This window comes from Ursus americanus, chromosome X (assembly GCF_024610735.1).
Source record: "Ursus americanus isolate L20-20 chromosome X, mUrsAme1.1.p, whole genome shotgun sequence".
NCBI classification, from domain to species: Eukaryota; Metazoa; Chordata; class Mammalia; order Carnivora; family Ursidae; genus Ursus; species Ursus americanus.
The window spans coordinates 15,331,684-15,356,581 of NC_142164.1; the positions used below are offsets into that span (position 1 = coordinate 15,331,684).

Consider the following 24,898-nt stretch of genomic DNA (forward strand, 5'->3'; position numbering starts at 1 on the left):
TAGTTTTTGATATAAAGTTTGAGGATTCATTAGTTGCGTATAACACCCAGTTCACCATGCAATATGTGCCCTCCTTAATACCCATCACCGGCCTATCCCATTCCCCACCCCCCGAAGCCCTCAGTTTGTTTCCCAGAGTCCATAGTCTCTCATGGTTCATTCCCCCTTCTGTTTACCTCCCCCTTTCTTCTTCCCTTTCTTCTCCTACCGATCTTCCTACTTCTTATGTTCCATAAATGAGTGAAACCATATGATAATTGTCTTTCTCTGCTTGACTTATTTCGCTTAGCATTAGAAAAACTTATATATGTACAAAAATAATATTTAATACAAGGAAAGAATAGAATGTAACTTTGCAAATGAACATTAAAAGACAGTAAAAAAGAAGGAATATAAACAAATAGGTGAACAGAACAGAGGAATGCACTATATCCTGGGTGCATTTTGGTTGGTTTGTTAGAAGAAACTACATCTCAAAATTGTAAAGAAAGGAAAACTTATATATATTCAAAAATAAAATTAAATACATTGATAGCATATAATGTAGCTGTTAAGATGAAAACTAAAAAGGCAGTAACAAAAAAAAGAAGAAAAAGAAAAAACAAAGAGAGAATATGATCAGACAGGTGAAGAGAACAGAACCATACACTAGATTCTGGGTGTATTTTGGTCTGTTTGTTAGAGAAAATTGCATCCCAAAATTGTAAAGAAAGAAAAAATATATATATACATGTACAACATAAAATTAAATAGAATGAAAAGATAGAATGTAACTGTAAAAATAAAAATTCAAAAAGATTTAAGAAAAGAGTTGATAAATTAAGAAATGGTTTGAAAAAGGAAAGAGAAAAAAATTAAAATTTAAAGACTAAAGAATCGTGGGGAAAAAACCATGAATTCTATACCCTATTTTCCACTAGTGTTGGAGTTTTGCAGTTCTCTCTGATGGGAAAATGGGTCTTAGCTGATGTTCTTGCTGATCTCCTGGGGGAGGGGCCTGTTGCACTGATTCTCAGGTGTCTTTGCCCTGGGTGGAATTGCACCGCCCATTCAAGGGGGCAGACTAAGTTAAAGTGCTCAGGTTTGCTCTACGAGGCTTTTGTTCCCTGAAGGCTTTCTGCGCAGCTTTAGAGGATGTGAATGAAAATGGCGGCCTCCCAATCTCCAGCCCCGGAGCCCAGAGCTCAGGGCCCCACTCCTCAGTGTGCCCTCAGGGAAAAGCAGTCAACCACTCATGTCTCCCTGGTCTCCATCTGCACTCTGTGCTCACCTGGCCTGTGACTGATTGTTTCTATGTCAGACACACGACCCTGTTTTGAGTCTCCAAACCGTGCAGACTCCTGCAGGGTGCACTTGTGCCGTTCCTCCAGGGGGATGGAGGAGGGTGCTGTGATGGTCCTGCCAATCGCTGGGCCCCTGCTTGGGGACCACTTGCCTGACTGTGCCCTGGTTCATAGTATACGGAAACCCCAAGCTGAGAATCCACTCCTGAGCTCACTGATTGTGGCTGGATTCCCTGCTTTGATGCCTGGGAACTCTGCTGCAGTCAGGCACCCCCAGTCATCCTGTGACCCTGAGGATCCTGAGACCACACTTTCCCACCTAGGGTTCTGCCCAACTTCACCACCTGAGCACCTTGCAAGCGTGGATGTCCCCCACTGGAGCACAGTTCTAAAAGTTGTGATCTTATTCTCTGCTGCTATATTACTTTCCTACACTAGCTGATGGAGGCTCCCTCCCCCTGCGGTTTATCTTCCCATACATTGCCTAAGATTCACTTAGCACCTCGTACCTTGCAGAAAGTGGTCGCTTTTCTATTTGTAGAGTTCAGCTATCCTTTTCTTAGATCTCCGGTTAAGTTCATAGGTGTTCAGAATGACTGACAGCTATCTAGCTGAATTCCATGGACTACAGGAAACTAAGATCTCCTACTCCTCCACCATCGTGGACTACCTCTCCTCTGCAAGCAATCCGATTCATCATGCACAATATTCGCCTTTGGACTACACTGGAATATTAGCTTCCTCCATTTCCCCCACAGACATCATGGAAATTAGGCTGGGTTGACTGAGAACAGAGTGTTTGTGGGGCGGGGTAAACCTTGGCCTCTAGGAAAACTCATATTACTGATGCAGTTGCATGTCGCATATACAAATATAGACTGCAGTTTGGGCGTGGTTACGTTTTTGTCATTAATGGAATTTGTTTCTTGTTCCTCCTTAGGAAGTGATGAGTGATAAAGCAGAGGAGTCCACTGTTGGGCCTGAAAACCAAATGAAACGTCGTGGAGAACCCATGAGTCCTCCTCCATCTAAGAGAATGCTGAGCATGGCACTGCTGTCAGTGAAACAGGAAGGAGAAGGAGCATCCCACCCCAGGGGTTTAGCTATGTCCTTGGAAGATGGTGAGGATGCCTGTCCTCCCCTCCCCTCCCTGCCCTGACCCAGGGCAGCCCAGCTTTTGGCTCCTCCACCCCACGGGAGCAGTTCCCATCAGGGTCACTGACTTCAGGTGATGCTGCCATTAAGTTCTCAGCCACACTGGACCGGGTGTTCACTCTGTCCTTCATGGAAGCATTTCTGGTTTCCCAAACTCCGCACTCTACCCATTTTCTTCTCCTTATTGGATATGCCTTCATTATTCTTTCTTCTCTTCTCTCTCTCCTCATAACACTGTCATCGTTCCCGAGTCCCACCGTTACACTGTCCCTCATCGCACACCACCTCATCACGCAGCAAGCTGCTCCCCAGCTGCTGAGCTCGCATCCTGCTTTCCCACTTGACCCTGTGCAGCCCATGGGTTCCCGTGAACCCAGAGTGACCGTGGCCACACAGAAATCAGATGGTGACATGCCTATCCTGTAACCCGTCATCACCTCCCCTGACCACTCAGAACAGTGTCTGAGCTCCCAACACTGGTCTCCATGCCCTGCATGACCTGGCCCTGCCAACCTCTCCTGCCATCATGGTTCCTCTCTGTGTCCTTCTTGCTCTCTCTCCCTCTGAACTGTGCTCCATGGCCCTGGCTAGACCTCTCCTAGGGACCCTGCATGGTCCTCATGGCAGCTAGAACTCCTCCTCTGCATGTGCACAGGCCGCCTCTATCTCCTGTGCTGGGCTCTGCCCAGGGGTCACCTCCTCAGAGGGTCCTTCCCGACCACACAGTCATGGAGGCTTCCCCTCCTGCTCTCACTCGCATCCTTCCTTCCTAACACAAAGTCAAACTGTGTTAATGCCTTTGCCTTTTTTACACATACCGTCCGACTTCCCCATGAGGATGTAAGTTCCGTAAGGTTAGGGATTGTCTTTGTCCGTTCTCTCTGTCTGGTTCCCTACCGATCTCCCAGGTTTTGTCACATGCTTGGCACAAAGGAGGATAAATAATGAAGTAGAGGTGTCAGACTTGGTGTAGAAAAAAATTGATGTCCTGAGACAGAAAAGCCAGATGAGGAAGATCATTTGCTGACTGGAATTTCTAGTGATGGAGTGCCAATATAAGGCATCCTGACATGAGGTGACATTTTCAGGTTTTCACCTTGTAGAGGGCATCCAGGTGACACGAAGTCACGAGTGCCAGGGCTCTGTGAATGTTTGCTAATTGGTTACACCGTCCAAGTCTGTTTCTGTGGGTATGTGTTGTGCGGAGAATAGAAGAGGTTTCTTGGTTGTATTATTTTTCCTGAGGTCAAAATTTCAGGTCTGATACATCTATCTGGTATATTCTCGCTATGAAATGAAAATTTAGGGACGGCGGAGCACATGGATGTGTGTGGGGTGTTGCTGAAATGCACGTCGTTGCAGCTCCACTTTAAGTTAGGTTTCCAGATGCACCTGTCGTTCACGGTACCCACGGGGAGGGGAGAGAAAGTGGTAGATCCCCGCCTGCTGGCTTCTGGTCAACATCTGTTCCTCCCGAGCTTATGAATATGGCAGGAGATGGTATTCCACACGGTAAGTTGGATTCTCTGTGTCATGACTTGACCAGCGTCAGCAAGGGTGGGCTGATTCACAAAGCTGGTGGTCATGCCCTGGTGGGAGGAATCATTCCCAGCTGTCTGTCTGCAGATGATCCCGAGGTCACAGTGATGTCTGTGTCGGGAGAAGCTCCAGATCAACTGCCACTACCAGTGGAAATCAGTGCTGAAATGAAACATCAATTAAGGAGGGAAATTCAACGATATGGACAAAGTAAGTAGGATAAGAATTTTTACCAGTGAAACCATAGGAATTCTTTCCCATTCTATGATTCAGACCAGATTCGACAGACCGCTTGAGGCTCATCTTTTGCCAGATTTGGGTTTTCACAATTACAATGGCTCCTCTTTGTTTTGACTGAAAGTACCAGTAAACCGTTTTTTCTTTTTTCTCTTGTATTTCTTTTTTTTTTAATTTTTTTTATTATATTCTGTTAGTCACCATACAGTACATCCCTGGTTTTTGATGTAAAGTTCGATGATTCATTAATTGCGTATAACACCCAGTGCACCATGCAATACGTGCCCTCCTTACTACCCAGCACCAGTCTATCCCATTCCCCCACCCCCTCCCCTCTGAAGCCCTCAGTTTGTTTCTCAGAGTCCATAGTCTCTCATGCTTCATTCCCTCTTCTGATTACCCCCATTTCTTTATACCTTTCTTCCCTTACCGATCTTCCTAGTTCTTATGTTCCATAGATGAGAGAAACCATATGCTAATTGTCTTTCTTTGCTTGACTTATTTCACTTAGCATTATCTCCTCCAGTGCCATCCATGTTGCAGCAAACGTTGAGAACTCGTTCTTTCTGATAGCTGAGTAATATTCCATTGTATATATGGACCACATCTTCTTAATCCATTCATCTGTTGAAGGGCATCTCGGTTCCTTCCACGATTTAGCTATTGTGGACAATGCTGCTATGAACATTGGGGTGCATATGGCCCTTTTCTTCACTATGTCTGTATTTTTGGGGTAAATACCCAGTAGTGCAATGGCTGGGTCATAGGGTAGGTCAATTTTTAACTTTTTAAGGGACCTCCACACTGTTTTCCAGAGTGGCTGTACCAACTTGCATTCCCACCAACAGTGGAGGAGGGATCCCCTTTCTCCACATCCTCTCCAGCAATTGTTGTTTCTTGCCTTGTCAATTTTTACCATTCTAACTGGCATAAGGTGGTATCTTAGTGTGGTTTTGATGTGAATTTCCCTGATGGCTAATGATTTTGAACATTTTTTCATGTGTCTGTTAGCCATTTGTATGTCTTCATTGGAAAAGTGTCTGTTCATATCTTCTGCCCATTTTTTGATTTGTTTATTTCTTTCTCGTGTATTGAGTTCGAGAAGTTCTTTTTTTTTTATAATGATTTTTTATTATATTATGTTAGTCACCATATAGTACATCCCCGGTTTTCGATGTAAGGCTCGATGATTCATTAGTTGTGTATAACACCCAGTGCACCATGCAATATGTGCCCTCCTTACTACCCAGCACCAGTCTATCCCATTCCCCCACCCCCTCCCCTCTGAAGCCCTCAGTTTGTTTCTCAGAGTCCATAGTCTCTCATGTTTCATTCCCCCTTCTGGTTACCCCCCCTTTCTTTACCCCTTTCTTCCCCTACTGATCATTCTAGTTCTTATGTTCCATAGATGAGAGAAATCATATGATAGTTGTCTTTCTCTGCTTGACTTATTTCACTTAGCATTATCTCCTCCAGTGCCGTCCATGTTGTAGCAAATGTTGAGAACTCGTTCTTTCTGATTGCTGAGTAATATTCCATTGTATATATGGACCACAACTTCTTAATCCAGTCATCTGTTGAAGGGCATCTCGGCTCCTTCCACGATTTAGCTATTGTGGACATTGCTGCTATGAACATTGGTGTGCATATGGCCCTTCTCTTCACTACGTCTGTATCTTTGGGGTAAACACCCAGTAGTGCAATGGCTGGATCATAGGGTAGCTCAATTTTTAACTTTTTAAGGGACCTCCACACTGTTTTCCAGAGTGGCTGTACCAACTTGCATTCCCACCAACAATGTAGGAGGGATCCCCTTTCTCCACATCCTCTCCAACAATTGTTGTTTCTTGCCTTGTCTATTTTTGCCATTCTAACTGGCGTAAGGTGGTATCTCAGTGTGGTTTTGATTTGAATTTCCTTGATGGCTAATGATTTTGAACATTTTTTCATGTGTTTGTTAGCCATTTGTATGTCTTCATTGGAAAAGTGTCTGTTCATATCTCCTGCCCATTTTTTGATTTGTTTATTTGTTTCTTGTGTATTGAGTTCGAGAAGTTCTTTGTAGATCTTGGATACCAGTCTTTTATCTGTAGCATCATTTGCAAATATATTCTCCCATTCCGTGGGCTGCCTCTTAGTTTTATTGACTGTTTCCTTGGCTGTGCAGAAGCTTTTTATCTTGATGAAGTCCCACAAGTTCATTTTATCTTTTGTTTCTCTTGCCTTTGGAGATGTGTCACGAAAAAGGTTGCTGTGGCCGATGTCGTAGAAGTTGCTGCCTATGTTCTCCTCTAGAGTTTTGATGGATTCCTGTCTCACATTGAGGTCTTTCATCCATTTGGAGTTTGTCTTTGTGTATGGTGTGAGAGAGTGGTCGAGTTTCATTCTTTTGCATGCAGGTGTCCAATTTTCCCAGCACCATTTATTGAAGAGACTGTCTTTTTCCCACCGATGTTTTCTCCTGCTTTATCAAAGATTAGTTGCCCAAAGAGCCGAGGGTCCATTTCTGGGTGCTCTCTTCTGTTCTCTTGGTCTATGTGTCTGTTTTTGTGCCAGTACCATGCTGTCTTTGTGATCACAGCTTTGTAGTACAGCTCGAATTCCGGCATTGTGATGCCCCCCAGTTTTGTTTTTCCTTTTCAACAGTTCCTAGGCAATTCGGGGCTTTTTATGGTTCCATACAAATTTAAGGACTATTTGTTCCAGTTCTTTGAAAAATGTCCTTGGTATTTTGATCGGGATAGCATTGAAAGTGTAGATTGCTCTCGGTAACATGGACATTTTAACTATGTTAATTCTTCCGATCCATGAGCATGGAATATTTTTCCATCTTTTTGTATCTTCTTCAATGTCTTTCAAGAGTGATTTATAGTTTCTATAATATAGATCCTTTATGTCTCTGGTTAATTCCACAGTAATGTATGGTTTTTGGTGCTATTGTAAATGGGATGGATTCCCTAATTTTTCTTTCTTCAGTCTCATTGTTCGTGTATAGAAATGCAACTGATTTCTCAGCATTGATTTTGTATTCCACCACATTACTGAATTGCTCTATGACTTCTAATAGTTTGGGAGTGGATTCTTTTGGGTTTTCCATATAGAGTATCATGTCATCTGCGAAGAGAGACATTTTGACTTCTTCTTTGCCGATTTGGATACCTTTTATCCCTTGTTGTTGTCTGATTGCTGTTGCAAGGACTTCTAGTACTATGTTGAATAATAGTGGCGAGAGTGGGCATCCTTGTCGTGTTCCTGATCTTAAGGGAAAGGCTTCCAGCTTTTCCCCATTGAAAATGATATTTGCTGTAGGCTTTTCATAGTTGGTTTTTATGAGATTGAGGAATGTACCCTCTATCCCTACACTCTGAAGGGTTTTAATCAGGAAAGCATGCCTTATTTTGTCAAATGCTTTTTCTGCATCAATTGAGAGGATCTTATGATTTTTTAATTTTTCCTTCTGGATAAAATCTAAGACACTGATTGATTTGCAAATGTTCAACCACCCTTGCATCCCAGGGATGAATCCCACTTGGTCATGATGGATAATCCTTTTAATGTACTGTTGGATTCTATTAGCCAGGATCTTGTTGAGGATTTTGGCATCCATATTCATTAGGGAAATCGGTCTGTAATTCTCCTTTTTGATGGGGTCTTTGCCTGGTTTGGGGATCACGGTAATATTGGCCTCATAGAATGAGTTTGGTAGCCTTCCTTCTGATTCTATTTTTTGAAATAGCTTTAGGAGAATAGGTATTATTTCTTCTTTGAATGTTTGGTAGAATTCCCCAGGAAAACCATCCGGGCCTGCAGTTTTGTTTTTTGGAAGGTTGTTTATCACTGTTTCAATCTCTTCATAATTAATTGGTCTGTTTAAAAAATCAGTTTCTTCCTTTTTCAGTCTTGGTAGTTTATAGGTTTCCAGGAAGTCCTCCATCTCTTCCAAATTGCTTAATTTATTGGCATAAAGCTGTTGATAAAAATTTCTAATAATCCTTCCAATTTCATTGGTGTTGGTTGTCACCTCTCCTTTTTCATTCGTAATTTTATTAATTTGGGTCCTTTCTCTATTCTTTTGGATAAGTCTTGCCAGTGGTCTGTCAATTTTATTAATTCTCTCAAAGAACCAGCTTCTAGTTCTGTTGATCTGCTCTACTGTACTCCTGGTTTCTAATTCATTGATTTCTTCTCTAATCTTGGTCAACTACTTCCTCGTGCATGGATTAGGCCTGTCCCTCTGTTGCTTTTCCAGCTTCTTGAGGTGAGAATATAAAAACTGCATTTTAGATTTTTCTATTCTTTTGAGTGAGGCTTGGATGGCTATGTATTTTCCCCTTAGGACTGCCTTCGCAGTGTCACGTAGGTTTTGGACCATTGTGTTTTCATTCTCGTTGGTCTCCATACATTCTTTAAATTGATTTTTGATTTCCTGGTTTATCGAATCATTCCTGAGCAGGATGGTTCTTAGTCTCCAAGTGTTTGTGTTTCTTCCAAATTTTTCCTTGTGGTTGAGTTCCAATTTCAAAGCATTGTGGTCTGAGAATATGCAGGGAATAATTTCAGTCTTTTGGTATCGGTTGAGACTTGTTTCGTGTCCCAGAACATGATCTTTTCTTGAGAATGTTCCATGCGCATTAGACTAGAATGAGTATTCTTTGGTTCTGGGGTGTAGTGTTCTATATATATCTATGAGGTCCAACTCGTTGAGTATGGCATTCAGAGCCCTTGTTTCTTTGTCAGTTTTCTGCATGGGTGCTCTGTCTATTGCTGATAGTGGAGTGTTGAGGTCCTCTACTATTAATGTATTTTTATCTATATGTCTCTTCATTGTGGTTAAGAGTTGGCTTGTGTATCTTGCTGCTCCCCTGTTGAGGGCATATATATTTATAATTGTCATATCCACTTGTTGGATACATCCTTTAAGAATAATATAGTGCCCTTCTGTGTCTCTAACTATAGTCTTTCATTTAAAATCCAATCTGTCTGATATGAGAATTGCTACCCCAGCTTTCTTTTGAGGCAGAAGAACGTATCAGTGAATTGGAGGATGGGTTAGTAGAAGAGAAAGCTAAAATAGAATCTGGACTCAAAAAAAATCCATTCTCATGAATGTAGGTTACGGGAGATTACTGACTCAATGAAATGTTCCAATGTCAGAATCATCAGCATCCCCCAGGGTGTTGAGAAAAACAGAGGTCTAGAAGAGGTATTTGAACAAATTGTAGCTGAAAACTTCCCTAATCTAGCAAAGGAAACAAACATTTGTTTCCAAGAGGCAGAGAGGACCCCTCCCTAGGTCAATCATGACAAACCTACGCCACGTCACGTCATAGTGCAATTCACAAATATTAGATCCAAGGATACAGTATTGAAAGCGGCCAGGGCAAAGAAATTTCTCACGTACCAAGGCAAAGGTATCAGAATTACGTCAGACCTGTCTACACAGACCTGGAATAAGAGAAAGGGTTGGGGCGGCATTTTTAAAGCTCTTTCAGAGAAAAACACGCAGCCAAGGATCCTTTATCCAGCAAAGCTGTCATTCAGAATTGGTGGAGAAATAAAGACCTTCCAGAATCACCAGTCATTGACCAATTTCGTATCCACGAAACCAGCCCTCCAGGAGATATTAAGGGGGGGTCTATAAAAGTAAAAAGGCCCCAAGAGTGATACAGAACAGAAAGTCACAATCTATAGAAACAAAGACTTTACTGGCAACATGGCATCATTAAAATCATATCTCTCAATAATCAGTCTCAATGTAAATGGCCTAAATGCTCCCATAAAGCGCCACAGGGTTGCAGATTGGATAAAAAGACATGACCCATCCATTTGCTGTCTACAAGAGACTCATTTTGAACCTAAAGATACATTCAGACTGAAAGTAAAGGGATGGAGTACCATCTTTCATGCCAATGGACTTCTCTTGTGTTTCTTTACTGGTTATTGTGTACCAGATTCCCTTGGTGGCTATGTTCGGATGTCTGAATGTAAGCACGGAAAGCACAGGTTCTCTGTAACATTGTAGCCCTTGAATGATCGCTGAGACTCCAAGATTGACTTCTACCTCCTCTTTGTACTTTAGAGATGTTGAAGGTTTTTTTTTCTAAATACCTCCAGAATATGAAAGAATCTTCAAATTTTTGAAGGAGTGCAAGGACCTCGTGAATTACGGGAAAAAATTTGTGTTATATTCCGTCAAGGAAACAGCAAGGTGGGTATAGAGAGGAACTCTGTAGCACAGTGGGGCAATGTGGTGCTGGGTGAGGGGTGGCGTCGGACCCTTCCTGCTCTTTCTCAACCATGATCCTTACTCAGATTTCATGTTTTCTCTGTTGATATTTAGATCGACATTATCTGAGTCTCACTCACTCTTTCAAGTTCAAGGAGACTTCTCTTCACACCAGTTTGAGGTAGGTGTTGACCCTGAACTGACGCACTTTCTATTTGTACTATTGTCCCTTACCACGATTTTCTATTCTCACGTAGATTGTAAGCTCCCTTTCTGTCCCCCACAAGGCCTCTCGCATCATGGGTTCTCTGGGTGTCTTTTGGTTAATGAATTGTCTCTTTATTTTCAGATTTAAAAGACAAGGCTTAATAAGGCACCTGTAGAAGGCACTAGCAAAATTAGAATCTGACCACCTTCTTAAGAAAGATAATCACACCCCAAACTTGTAATTCCGTTATGATGTTATCAATGTGTGACCTGAACCAGTTTGCTATCCTAGGACGGAACCGGATATTGTTGATGCCTTCTAGCACATGTTAGTTAGGAAAATTGTCTTCTTCAGGCTATGAAATACCATTGAAACTTTAATGTTATAAATTCCTGTTAGTAAAGTTTGATTTGGCAATGCATTTCAAAGGATAATTTGTTGTTCGTTTGTTTGTTTTCCCCTGAAGAGGGGGAATGCCGTTAAGTCATGGGTTGACACTACATCCTAGCTCCTCAGCAGGTCACAGGCCTGTCGCTGGTGTTTATATCATCTTCTACACTAGCAATTTCTTTCTTTTAATTTTACATTTTAAGTAATCTCTACACCCAACATGGGGCTCGAACTCACAACCCCGAGATCAAGAGTCCGTGCTCCACTGTCCGAGCCAGCCTGCACCCCATACACTCTCCATTTCTTTTCCTTTTGCCTGAGACAGCCCCTCCGCTGGTCATAAGGCTTGGCCTGAGCGGATGACTCACACCTTCCTTACCAGTGGACCCGACCATTAGCTGTCCTGCCTCCACTGAGTTGTTTTAATTTTCCTTTGACTTTAATCACAACCATGAGTGTGCTGAGAAAAACCCACACATCGTGGACATAGTCCTCCTCAGGGTCTTGTGTCGTTGCAGCCCTGTGTCCTTACCAGTCGGGTCCCATCTCCCCACGCTGTGCAGGAACCCCATGTTTGCCTGATGACTGAGGGAGAGGAGCATTCCGGCCTGAACCCTTGGCAGTGTCTGCTTCCATTTCAATGGAGTCATTGTTAGGGCTCTTGTGGAAAGCCTTTCTCCTTTGGAAAAAGACCTCCAGGGGCTCCTGGGTGGCTCAGTCGTTAAGCGACTGCCTTCGGCTCAGGGCGTGGTCCTGGCGTTATGGGATCGAGCCCCACATCAGGCTCCTCCGCTGGGAGCCTGCTTCTTCCACTCCTACTCCCCCTGCTTGTGTTTCCCCTCTCTGGCTGTCTCTCTCTCTCTCTGTCAAATAAATAAATAAAATCTTTAAAAAAAAAAAGACCTCCAGTGCAGAGAAGCCTAAAGTTGTGGGGACAAGAAGCAAAAGTTGGCTACTGGATACATAAGAGTAACAGTGAGAGGGGCGCCTGGGTGGCACAGTGGTTAAGCATCTGCCTTCGGCTCAGGGCGTGATCCCGGCGTTATGGGATCGAGCCCCACATCAGGCTCCTCCACTATGAGCCTGCTTCTTCCTCTCCCACTCCCCCTGCTTGTGTTCCCTCTCTCACTGGCTGTCTCTATCCTGTCGAATAAATAAATAAAATCTTTAAAAAAAAAAAAAAAAGAGTAACAGTGAGAGGAGCCCCTCACATTGCCATCCCTTCATTAATAAAGATGAGAATCGTGGCTATGGGAGAGAGAGCTCCATATACTGGCCAATGAGGAAGAGGATTGACATCCTCTAAATTATATTACCCCAGCCCCTCAAGGTACTGCTGCCAAGTTAGAACCAGAACTGTGGCTTTAAAAGATCATTCCAGGACTTTTTTTGAAAGTGTCACTTCAGGATGTTGAGGTGGATAATAAACCTACTGAATTCCATAAGCATGTGCCCTGAGAGCAATTTCCTTGTTTATCAGTGGTGCTGTGTGGAATACCATGACAGTGGCTAAGGCATTCTCTAAATCCATAAATGTTGGTTTTCTCAAATATCTATGGGTGTGAAGGAAGATCCATTTCCACAATCAGCATCTATTTGAGTACAAAGAGCTACCTTTCCCTGATGAAAGGAAAGCAAAATAATCAGTCTGCCAACTGGTAGTTAGCCGACTGACCACTTGGGGGTATGGTGCCGGCTCAGGTGCTCAGGGTTGGTGAGCACTGCTGGCAGATGGAGCAGTCAGCCATACCTGCCACAGCATCGGTGTTGGTGAGTGCAAGTTCCTGTTTATGGTCCATGCACGAACTGCATCCCTCCTTCCATGACCGTGACACTGCATTACTGCTTGGAAGATGGAAGGGTGCATCTAGGGAGGTATGGGGGTCGTCCTAGGAGTTCAGAGTGGCCTCAACCGAGAGACAGCAAGGGAATGGGAACCTCAGTCCTACAGCCTTAAGACACTAGAGCTTCCCATAAACTGAAAGGGCTTGGAAGCAGTCAGTTGATGACCCAGCATGGCCAACACCTTGAGTTCAATTGCATGAGACCCGAAGCAGAGAACCCAATCGAGCCTGCCTGGACCTCTGACCTGTGGAACTCCTTGATCATACTTTTGTGTCATTTCACACTGCTAAATATGGGGTGACTTACTAGGCACTATTAGAACACTAATATGGACAAGTGCCTGCATATCGCAATGTCCCAGCTGAGAATCAGTCATGATGCTTTCTCTTTTCCAGTCAAGCGGTCACAGGGAGCTCCCCATGAGGCCATAGGTGTAACCTCAGAGAACTTTATTCTTCTGGGCCTCACTCCAAGCTGGCCGATTCTCAGGTCACTTTTCGGGTGGTCATAGTACCACAAAACCATAAACATATGTGTTACCACCAGCACTTCGTAGGCCACCTCTTTGCTGTCTCCCTTTTTTAATGGTAAGAAGGTTGAGATTTGTCAATTTGCTGTTCACTGGAGAAGCACAATCTTGTCCTGCCCCAGACTACTAAATCTCTGAACATTTTACTAAGTGGCAAGGCCTCTGATTTTGTGTGGGCATTAATTTCTATGTCTGTCTTTCAAGTGTGTTGCCAATGTGTCTATTAGCTTCTACTTCTCAATCAGAATAATGACATCAATGAAAGGAATAGTTCCATGTCCATTGTAAGGGGAAGGTGATCAAGGTCCCTAAGGAACAGTTTCTGGCATTGGCTCAGAGAGCTGATAGAAGCCTGAAGTAGGAAGTGGTGGTGCCCTTTCCAGCTGAAGGCAAACTCTTTCTGGGGATATTTTCTAAAGGAGAAAAAAAGCATTTGCTCAACCAAATAGATATACCAGATGCCCAGGAATGTGTCGATGGCTAACGCAATGGAGCCACAAATGAAACAGCTGCTGTAATTGAAGTCAACAACCACCTAAGTTTATAACTGGCTGTCCTTCTCCAAGATCTATAAGTTCTGCCCAGGCCAAATAGGTAAGATGAAAGGGAAATGTTCAGAATCACCACCATGCATCTTCCAAATTCTTAATGGTGCCACCAATTACCACTGGGTAGATTAACGGAAAATCCGAGAACCATGAAGAGTCTGTACTGAGGTAAAATTCCATTAATGACCTGACCTCCATTACTGTGCCTGGTGGACCACAGTGATGCTTTGTGTCTCCTGGAATTAGTGTCATTCTGATCCAGTATTGAGTAATCTTCAAGAATTCTGATTTCTATCTTACCTTTCCGTGTTGCAGTGTCATGCAATACCTGGCCACAGGTCCATCGGGGGAAGGTTGGGACAACAATTAACAGCATAAATATTTGGCAGTGTAGCATGGTCCTTCCTCAGGGGCAAGCCGACAGTAATTTCTGACCAACAGAGAAGAGAAGAGCCACACAGAGCTCTTTACAGATGCCTGGGCTTCCCCTAGAAAATAGTTACCAGAATGTTGGTGAATGTCCTGTCTTCTGGATTTTTGTTAATAGGGAAAGGATTTCATGTAATGGTCCTTGCTCATTCAGTAGTCTCTGTCGAGCTGCATCCTCATCTGATGCTGGAGCAGGGCAGGAATTCAGGAACAAGAGATCAGGAGCAGACTGGAAGCCACAGACATGAGCCTCACGCCCCACAAAGACCAACTGAAGCCCATGCCTGTCCCCCCACCTTGGGGAAGAGGGTGTTCTGCAGGGGTCAGGGCCAGAAAGGACTAACTCCCAAGGCCCTTTACTCTGATGCACAATAGATGCCTCCTCAGGGAGGCCTTCCCTGACCACCCTATTTAAACTACTGCCCACCTTTTCGCATCTGTCCATCCCATTTCAAGTTTGTGCAGACTACTTAGTACTACCTGACAGTTGCTCTGCTTGTCTAGTGTCTCATGGAAGATCGATGAGAAAAGTGTCCAGTTCACTGTTCTTTCCCACCTAGATAAGCAGCTGGCACTTAGATGGTTTCTACAAAATATCAAATGAATTCATTCTAATCTTCACGACCAGCCTGGGCGTTTGATGCTGTCAGGAGGCTCAGTTTGCAGGAGGTGATGTGGAAACACACAGAGGTTAGGTACATAGCCCCAGGTCATGAGCAAATAAGGGCGGACCTGGACCAACGAAACAGAGACCGGTCTGGCTTGAAGCCAAGTTCTTTCCACTCCTCCAGGGCTGCCCTCTGACTCCACTGCTTCTGACTGCCCCTGGCCCACAGTCTCCCATTGTTCCTTGTTTGTCATCTGACCCTGGATCTGGGACATTCTCGGCTCACTCTCCCTCCCTGACAGGAGCTCCCAGGGGCTAAGTGCTCCTAGGCAGACAATTTCTGCAACATGGAGTGGATCAAGGAAGAAAGTCTGCTGGAAGCTAAATCCCACATCCCCTTAGGGATGGTGTTCCCACCCCCCAAGAGCACATCGGCCTGTGTCATAACTCTCTGCTCATTGAGACTGTCTCCCTTATACTCCGGGTTCCCCAGAGTTCATCTCCATGTAGTTGGCACACAACGTTAAGGACCCCAGCGATCACTCCTCATCACCCTCAGCATGAACCCACAAATTTCTGGGTGCCACTGAGTCCAGGCCCTGAACACACTCGGAATGTCTGAGTTCTTCCACTCCTGCACAGGATTTTTGGAGTAGCGATTATTTAGCCCTTCTGTTGTGAGGAGATTCTGGCCAAGGCAGGTGAGGGGACAGGCATGGTGGCCCTCTCAGGAAGTGGTAAGGCCAACTCTAATGATTGGGAACAGACAAGCAGCAGGGCCTCTGGAGCCAGAGAATGGTTTTAGGAGCCTTGATGAGGGCGGTGAAGTTAACCTTGGGATGTTGATCTCCCGGTCCTGCCTCTATGACAACTTACCCTGATGGTTCAGGAAAGAGCTTTCGCATAACAAGTAGATCATCTCTGAAGGTCAAAAATCAGGGTCCCGCATTATTGTGCCCTTGGATGTGCAGCAGGCCTCCACCTCCACCTGATCATCTGGTTCAAGCTGACTTTCCATGGGTTCATTATCCAATTCACGTAATCACTAAGCGTGATGGTCAGGGAACTTAAAGAGAGAAATAGAGTTATCCCCTTCTAGCAAAAGTCCCTCGTGTGGGCAGCAGTGGGATGCACAGACCCCTGTTTAAACTGCTTTAACCATGACATTGAACCATTCAGCCGGGAAGGACAGACAAGTGCAATCGCGGAAGGTGCAGTTGAAAAGAGCCGTGCAGCTGGCCAAGCACACCTGGGACCCCCCACCTCTCCCCCATCCCTGCGCTGCAGCCACCCCTGCCTCCTGCTTCCCTGCATGTGGCATCCTGCGCCCATTCAGGGGCCCTTGCAGCTGGATTTCCCACTGCCTCAACTCCCCTTCCCAAGTCTTGTCACCCTTCTCCTCTCTCCTTAAATGCCACCTCCTCAGAGCGGCGCTGTGTCAGCCATCTAAAGTAAGACCCTCAGTAGTATGTACCACCTCTTCTTTGTTCATTTGGCAGAGAAAGACAAATAACATATGATTTCACTCGTATGTACAAGTTAAGACACAAAGCAAATGAACAAAGAAAAAAGGGACAGACAAAAGAGCAGACTCTTAAGGATAGAGAACAAAGTGGTGGTTACCAGAGGGGAGGGGGTGCAGAGGTGGGTGAAATAGGTGAAGGGGATTAGGAGCCCACTTACCATGATGAGCATTAAGTAATGTGTAAATTCATTGAATCACTATATTGTACACCTGGAACTATTATAACACTATGTTAATTATATTGGAATTAAAATAAGTAAGTAAATATATTTTCAAAAGTCATTGAAAAGATATTGTAAAAACGAAAAGCAGGTGTACCTTTGTGTATGGTGTGAGAGAGTGGTCAAGTTTCATTCTTTTGCAGGTAGCTGTCCAATTTTCCCAGCACCATTTATTGAAGGGACTGTCTTTTTTCCACTGGATGTTTTTTCCTGCTTTGTCAAAGATTAGTTGCCCAAAGAGCTAAGGGTCCATTTCTTGGTTCTCTATTCTGTTCCCTTGGTCTATGTGTCTGTTTTTGTGCCAGTACCATGCTGTCTTTGTGATCACAGCTTTGTAGTACAGCTTGAAATCCGGCCATGTGATGCCCCCAGCTTTGGTTTTCCTTTTCAACAATTCCTTGGTGATTCGGGGCCTTTTCTGGTTCCACACAACTTTAAGGGCTGTTTGTTCCAGTTCTTTGAAAAATGTCATTGGTATTTTGATCGGGATGGCATTGAAAGTGTAGATTGCTCTGGGTAGCATGGACATTTTAACTATGTTAATTCTTCTGATCCATGAGCATGGAATATTTTTCCATCTTTTTGTGCCTTCAATGTCTTTCAAGAGTGATTTGTAGTTTCTAGAATAGAGAACCTTTACGTCTCTGGTTAATTCCACGGTAACGTATGGTTTTTGGTGCTATTGTAAATGGGATGGATTCCCTAATTTCTCTGTCTTCAGTCTCATTGTTCGTGTATAGAAATGCAACTGATTTCTTAGCATTGATTTTGTATCCCACCACATTACTGAATTGCTCTATAACTTCTAATAGCTTGGGAGTGGATTCTTTTGGGTTTTCCATATAGAGTATCATGTCATCTGCGAAAAGAGACAGTTTGACGTCTTCTTTGCCGATTTGGATACCTTTTATCCCTTGTTGTTGTCTGATTGCTGTTGCAAGGACTTCTAGTACTATGTTGAATAATAATGGCAGGAGTGGGCATCCTTGTCGTGTTCCTGATCTTAAGGGAAAGGCTTCCAGCTTTTCCCCATTGAGAATGATATTTGCTGAAGGCTTCTCATAGATGGTTTTTATGAAATTGAGGAATGTACCCTTTATCCCTACACTCTGAAGGGTTTTAATCAGGAAAGCATGCTGTATCCGGCCATGTGATGCCCCCAGCTTCAACCTCATCAATAAGAACCTCTTATGGTTCTTGATTCTTTTCTTGTTGATATGATCTATCACACTGATCAATTTGTGAATGTTGAACCACCCTTGCATCCCAGGGACGAATCCCACTTGGTCATGATGGATAATCCTTTTAATGTATTGTTGGATTCTATTAGCAAGGATCTTGTTGAGAATTTTTGCTTCCATATTCATCAGGGAAATCGGCCTGTAATTCTCCTTTTTAATGGGGTCTTTGCCTGGTTTGGGGATCAAGGTAATATTGGCCTCATAGAATGAGTTTGGTAGCCTTCCTTCTGATTCTATTTTTTGAAATAGCTTTAGGAGAATAGGTATTATTTCTTCTTTGAATGTTTGGTAGAATTCCCCAGGAAATCCGTCAGGCCCTGGTGTTTTGTTTTTTGGAAGGTTTTTAATCACTGTTTCATTCTCTTCATAATTAATTGGTCTTTTTAAAAAATCAGTTTCTTCCTTTTTCAGTCTTGGTAGTTTATAGGTTTCCCGGAAGGCCTCCATGTCTTCCAGATTGCTTAATTTATTGGCATAAGAGCTATTGATAAAAGTTTCTAATAATCCTTCCAATTTCATTAATGTTGGTTGTGACCTCTCCCTTTTCATTCATAATTTTATTAATTTGGGTCCTTTCTCTATTCTTTTGGATAAGTCTTGCCAGTGGTTTGTCATTTTTATTTATTCTTTCAAAGAACCAGCTTCTAGTTTTGTTGATCTGCTCTACTGTGCTCCTGGTTTCTAATTCATTGATCTCTGCTCTGATCTTGATCAACTGCTTTCTCGTGCTTGGATTAGGCCTGTTGCTCTGTTGCTGTTCCAGCTTCTTGAGGTGAGAATATAAAAACTGCATTTTAGATTTTTCTATTCTTTTGAGTGAGGCTTGGATGGCTATGTATTTTCCCCTTAGGACTGCCTTTGCAGTGTCACATAGGTTTTGGACCATTGTGTTTTCATTCTCGTTGGTCTCCATAAATTGTTTAAATTGATTTTTGATTTCCTGGTTTATCGAATCATTCTTGAGCAGGATGGTTCTTAGTGTCCAAGTGTTTGAGTTTCTTCCAAATTTTTCCTTGTGGTTAAGTTCCAATTTCAAAGCATTGTGGTCTGAGAATATGCAGGGAATAATTTCAGTCCTTTGGTATCAGTTGAGACCTGTTTTGTGACCCAGAACATGGTCTATTCTTGAGAATGTTCCATGGGCATTAGAATAGAATGAGTATTCTTTGGTTCTGGGGTGTAGTGTTCTATATATGTCTATGAGGTCCATCTCGTCTAGTATGGCTTCAAAGCTCTTGTTTCTTTGTTGATTTTCTGCATGGGTGCTCTGTCTATTTCTGATAGTGGAGGTCCCCCACTATTAATGTATTTTTATCTATATGTCTCTTTATTGTGGTTAAGGGTTGGCTTGTGTATCTTGCTGCTCCCCTGTTGGGGGCATATATATTTATAATTGTCATATCCACTTGTTGGATACATCCTTTAAGAATAATATAGTGCCCTTCTGTGTCTCTAACTATAGTCTTCAGTTTAAAATCCAATCTGTCTAATATGAGAATTGCTACCCCAGCTTTCTTTTGAGGTCCATTGGCATGAAAGATGATATTCTATCCCTTTACTTTCAGTCTGGATGTATCTTTAGGTTCAAAATGAGTCTCTTGTAGACAGCAAATGGATGGGTCATGTCTTTTTATCCAATCTGCAACCCTGTGGCGCTTTATGGGAGCATTTAGGCCATTTACATTGAGACTGATTTTTGAGATATGATTTTATTTTTTATTTTTTTAATGTTTTTTTTATTATATTATGTTAGTCATCATAGAGTACATCCCTGGTTTCTGATGTAAAGTTCGATGATTCATTAGTTGCGTATAACACCCAGTGCACCATGCAATACGTGCCCTCCTTACTACCCATCACCAGCCTATCCCATTCCCCCACCCCCCTCCCCTCTGAGGCCCTCAGTTTGTTTCTCATAGTCCATAGTTTCTCATGCTTCATTCCCCCTTCTGATTACCCCCCTTTCCTTACCCTTTCTTCCCCTACCGATCTTCCTAATTCTTATGTTCCATAGATGAGAGAAATTATATGATAATTGTCTTTCTCTGCTTGACTTATTTCACTTAGCATTATCTCCTCCAGTGCCGTCCATGTTGCAGCAAATGTTGAGAAATCATTCTTTTTGATAGCTGAGTAATATTCCATTGTATATATGGACCACAACTTCTTAATCTAGTCATCTGTTGAAAGGCATCTCAGCTCCTTCCACGCTTTGGCTATTGTGGACAATGCTGCTATGAACATTGGGGTGCATATGGCCCTTCCCTTCACTACGTCTGTATCTTTGGGGTAAATACCTAGTAGTGCAATGGCTGGGTCATAGGGTAGCCCAATTTTTAACTTCTTAAGGGACCTCCACACTGTTTTCCAGAGTGGCTGTACCAACTTGCATTCCCACCAACAATGTAGGAGGGATCCCCTTTCTCCACATCCTCTCCAACAATTGTTGTTTCTTGCCTTGTCAATTTTTGCCATTCTAACTGGCGTAAGGTGGTATCTTAGTGTGGTTTTGATGTGAATTTCCCTGATGGCTAATGATTTTGAACATTTTTTCATATGTCTGTTAGCCGTTTGTATGTCTTCACTGGAAAAGTGACTGTTCATATCTTCTGAAGATATGATTTTAATGATGCCATGTTGCCAGTAAAGTCTTTGTTTCTATAGATTGTGACTTTCTTTTTTTTTTTTTTAAAGATTTTCTTTATTTATCCGACAGAGATAGAGACAGTCAGCGAGAGAGGGAACACAAGCAGGGGGAGTGGGAGAGGAAGAAGCAGGCTCATAGCAGAGGAGCCTAATGTGGGGCTCGATCCCAGAACGCCGGGATCACGCCCTGAGCCAAAGGCAGACGCTTAACCGCTTAACCGCTGTGCCACCCAGGCGCCCCTAGATTGTGACTTTCTGTTCTGTATCACTCTTGGGGCCTTTTTACTCTTATAGAACCGCCCTTAATATCTCCTGGAGGTCTGGTTTTGTGGTTACGAAGTTGGTCAGTGACTGGCGATTCTGGAAGGTCTTTATCTCTCCATCAATTCTGAATTACAGCCTTGCTGCATAAAGGATCCTTGGCTGCATGTTTTTCTCTGAAAGAGCTTTAAAAATGCCCCCCCAACCCTTTCTCTTATTCCAGGTCTGTGTAGACAGGTCTGACGTAATTCTGATACCTTTCCCTTGGTATGTGAGAAATTTCTTTGTCCTGGCCGCTTTCAATATTGTATCCTTGGATCTAATATTTGCGACTTGCACTATGATGTGACATGGCATAGGTTTGTCATGGTTGAGCTTGGGAGGGGTCCTCTCTGCCTCTTGGACACGAATGTTTGTTTCCTTTGCTAGATTAGGGAAGTTTTCAGCTATAATCTGTTCAAATATCTCTTCAAGACCTCTGTTTTTCTCCACCCCCTCGGGGATGCTGATGATTCTGGCATTGGAACGTTTCATTGAGTCAGTAATCTCCCGTAACCTACAATCTTGAGATTGGATTTTTTTGAGCCAAGTTTCTGTCTTAGCTTTCTCTTCTACTAACCCCTCCTCCAATTTGCTGATTTGTTCTTCTGCCTCATTCACCCTGGCCGTCAGAGCATCTTGTTTTGACTGCATTTGATTCATAGCATTTTTAATTTCTGCCAGATTCACTCTCATTTCTGCCCTTAGAGATTCTATATTGTCATTAATAGTTTTTTCAAGCCTACACATCATCTTGACCATTGTTACTCTGAACTCCATTTCTGACAATATGGTTATATCCATATCCATTAGTTCTGTGGCAGAGGCCCCAGACTCATTGTCTTTTCTTTGCTGGGGGTGGGGATTTCTCCTTCTCGTCATTCTGATGAGGAGAGGTTACGGGTTGCTCAGAGCCCAAATTATTGACCAGGACCCAGGCAGTGCGCACTTTTTTTATAGGGACCTTAGGGATGTGGGCTTCTTGATTTTTCAACCTGCCTTCTGGGGGAGGGGCCTGCTGCGCCAGTACTCAGGCAACCCTGTTTGGGTAGGGTCTCCGCGTCCCCTACGAGGGGGGATGGGGATGGGTACACTGTGAGCTGGTATTTCCAGGCTTTTGTTCTCTGGCGGCTTTCCCTGGCGGTTTTCTGTGCCTCTTCTAAGAGTCAGAGCAGCAGTAGCCGAATCCCAGCTTCTGTCTCAGAACAGAGGGATCACGGACCGTTCTCCACTGATGTTCTGGCCACTTTAACTCTTATTTTGTTGGTGCTGCTCAACCCTGCAGCATCCCGGGATGTGTGCCCCACAGCTGGCGTCCAGTCCCTCACTTCCAGGGCCGGCTCGTCTCTGTCCTTTGTGTTTCTAATACCGCCAGCTGCCAGCCATGCCCATGTGCTCCGGAACTCCAGTTTTCAGACTGCTTGTGCACGTTCCCCGGCTCACGGTCTCAGTCTGCTCTCTCACGGGTGCCGGTCCATGAGTCCGGCCCGCTCCCCAGTGCAGGTGGCTACCGCTTCCTGGCGCCCGAATGCAGGGGCTCTCTCCCCCTTCCGTTTATCTTCCGATATCTGTGCGTGGCTTCACAGCTCCCCGATTCGTACCTCAATACTCAGCGCTGGTGATGTTTGTTTATAGAGGTCCAGATGTATCTTCCTGCATCTCACGTTGATTCTGTGGGTGTTAAGCATGGTCTGGTACCTATCCAGCTCAACTCAGAAGACCAGCTAAAAAGGGGACCCCTACTCCCCTGCCATCTTAACTCTCAGCCTGGGGGAACTTTTGAAGCCACTGAATTTGCATAATTTGTTACACAAAATTAAGAACCAATAACATTCTCTGAATCTACACCCACGTCCTCATGTGCATGTCAAGGAACCAGTTGGCTAGAGAAGCAGTCTAGGAGGCCTGGTTTACAGGTAGTTTTCACAATATGCGGGTACTGCATATGCTAGATACTTTCCAGAACAAAAAGGAAAGCAATATAAATAATTTACAGTCAGATGCAGTGGATATAAAACTTATTTAAAATGTAGCCTGCAAGAGGAGGAACTTCTGCATTGGTGGAGGAAGGGCCTGTGAAAATCCACTCTAGCACACAGGCAATGAGAACACAGGCAAATCAGATTACGGTGAGCAATCTTGTCTTGCTTTCATTTTATGTGCAAGTAATACTTCATATGTTTCTCCCCCAAAAATAACCTATAAAGCAGATTTCTGTAGAGAAATTTTTACCAAATGCGATTAATTTTTCCTCAGGATTATGATGATCAAATAATCTGCCTCTACTTCTGTTAAAACAGTCAGCCAGTATTTGATTGATCCACTCTCAGCTTCAAACCGAAACCTTTCGCTGATATGTAAAAAATATTCTGGTTCCTAGAAATCTTAAGAGTGGCTTGATCTCACAACCTTGAGATCATGACCTGAGCTGAAATTAAGAGTTGGATGCTTAACCCACTGGGCCACTCAGGTGCTCCACAAATAAGGTGTTTTTTTTTTTTAAGTAGTTCCCTGTTTCCTAAAGTTCATGTATTTTATATATATAAATTCATTACTCTAATATTTATTAATCATCTCCTATGTAGAGAGCCTTGAGTGCTCAGTTGTACAAAGAAGTGTAATCCTGAATGAAATAAACTTACAATTTGAAACTAAAAAAAAAATTTTCATGTGGCGTGTGTGACCGAGTTCTGCCTGTAGGGGGCACCGGAGACGTGCCGGGGGGAAAGCTAGCTTCCTGGTTCTGGGCAGCTGGCACAGTGGAATGGGGTGGGGGGGAGGCGTTAGGCTTCTCCAGCACCACCCTCCGTACCTCGCACAGCTTCTCGGGGGGCCAGGCTGCTGCAGGACAGTGTGGCCAGCATCACAACATGGCCTGCAGCGGCCCTTACACCTACCTCACCGGGGCAGTAATTATAGATGAGCCTTCTGGTCAGATACTTCCCTGTGCACACCCCCCAGACCCCCTAGGGGGCGTATATCCAGCAACACCCAGGGGCACATTTCCAGAACGTTCTACCTGAAAGGCGCCACAAATTCACTGCCACTGTGTGAGTTGCTTCCAGGCTCCGGGAACAAGGTCAGGATTTCAACCCTGGGAGTGCGGATTCATCTCCCTGGGGACTCTCTCTGTGCCCTGCAGGTGCCTCTCCCTTGGCTGCGGTGTCTTCCTGGGGAATCTTCCTCGGTCTGTGGAGACATGTGGTTGGGTTCTGATCTCAGCACAGGGCGAGGCATTTTCGGGGCGGCTTCTCTCCGCCATGTTGGAGAGGAATCTGTCCTTGGTGGTGTCTCTGAGTTCCGTGAGGGATGTTCTTTGTGTAATTCTCTCCCGGCTGGTTCAGGGACGCATCTTTGGGTGCTATCTTAGTCCTAAGCGGGGCGGAGGGGGTTTGGGGCGTAGCAGGGATTCGAAGTTTCAGTGGGGGGTGTGGAGGCACAGGGGGTGTTTCCTGGCTCTCATTTTAAGCTCTGTGAGGGGGATGTTTCCTCGGGTGCATCACCTCAGCCCTGGGATTCCTCTCCCTGCGGGCTTCTGCCTCAGCCTGTGAGACACTCTCCTTGGGGGTTAGCTCGGCACGAGGGCGCACTTTGCCTTGGGTGCTCTGTCTCAGCCATGCTGGGGCTGGGCTTTCGTGCTGTTCTGCTGGTCCCTGGTGGGGACTCTTAGTCCCGGGGAGATTTTCATGGGTGCTCCGTCCCTTCCAATGGGGGTGCTGTTCCTCCGATGCTTCAAGACGAGAGGGAAACTCTCCCAGGGGGGGGCTCTGTGTGAGCCGAGGGGCAGGGGGAGAACTTCACCGTGGGTGCCTTCTCAGCACTGGGGGTTTGGGCTCTTTCTGGAAGCTCCCTCTGAGGTCTGGGAGCTGAGACTCTTCCTCAGGGTCCATCTCTGCCAGCAGGAGGATTGTGCCTTGAGCGCTCTCTCTCAGCCCTGGGTGAGGAGGGTTCCTTGGGTACTTCCCCTCC

General features: G+C 44.3%; 1 protein-coding gene across 2 annotated transcripts in view; it reads left to right on the forward strand.

Moving 5' to 3' along the window:
- Positions 1-24,898, forward strand: part of LOC148106828 (integrator complex subunit 6-like) — a 43,664-nt gene that overhangs the window by 11,105 nt on the left and 7,661 nt on the right. For both annotated transcript variants that reach the window (XM_087859578.1, XM_087859579.1), the window contains exons 2-5: positions 2,224-2,404; positions 4,065-4,187; positions 10,329-10,422; positions 10,555-10,621. In XM_087859578.1, the coding sequence (XP_087715704.1) occupies positions 2,224-2,404; positions 4,065-4,187; positions 10,329-10,422; positions 10,555-10,621 (465 nt within the window). The remainder of the gene's footprint in view (positions 1-2,223; positions 2,405-4,064; positions 4,188-10,328; positions 10,423-10,554; positions 10,622-24,898) is intronic.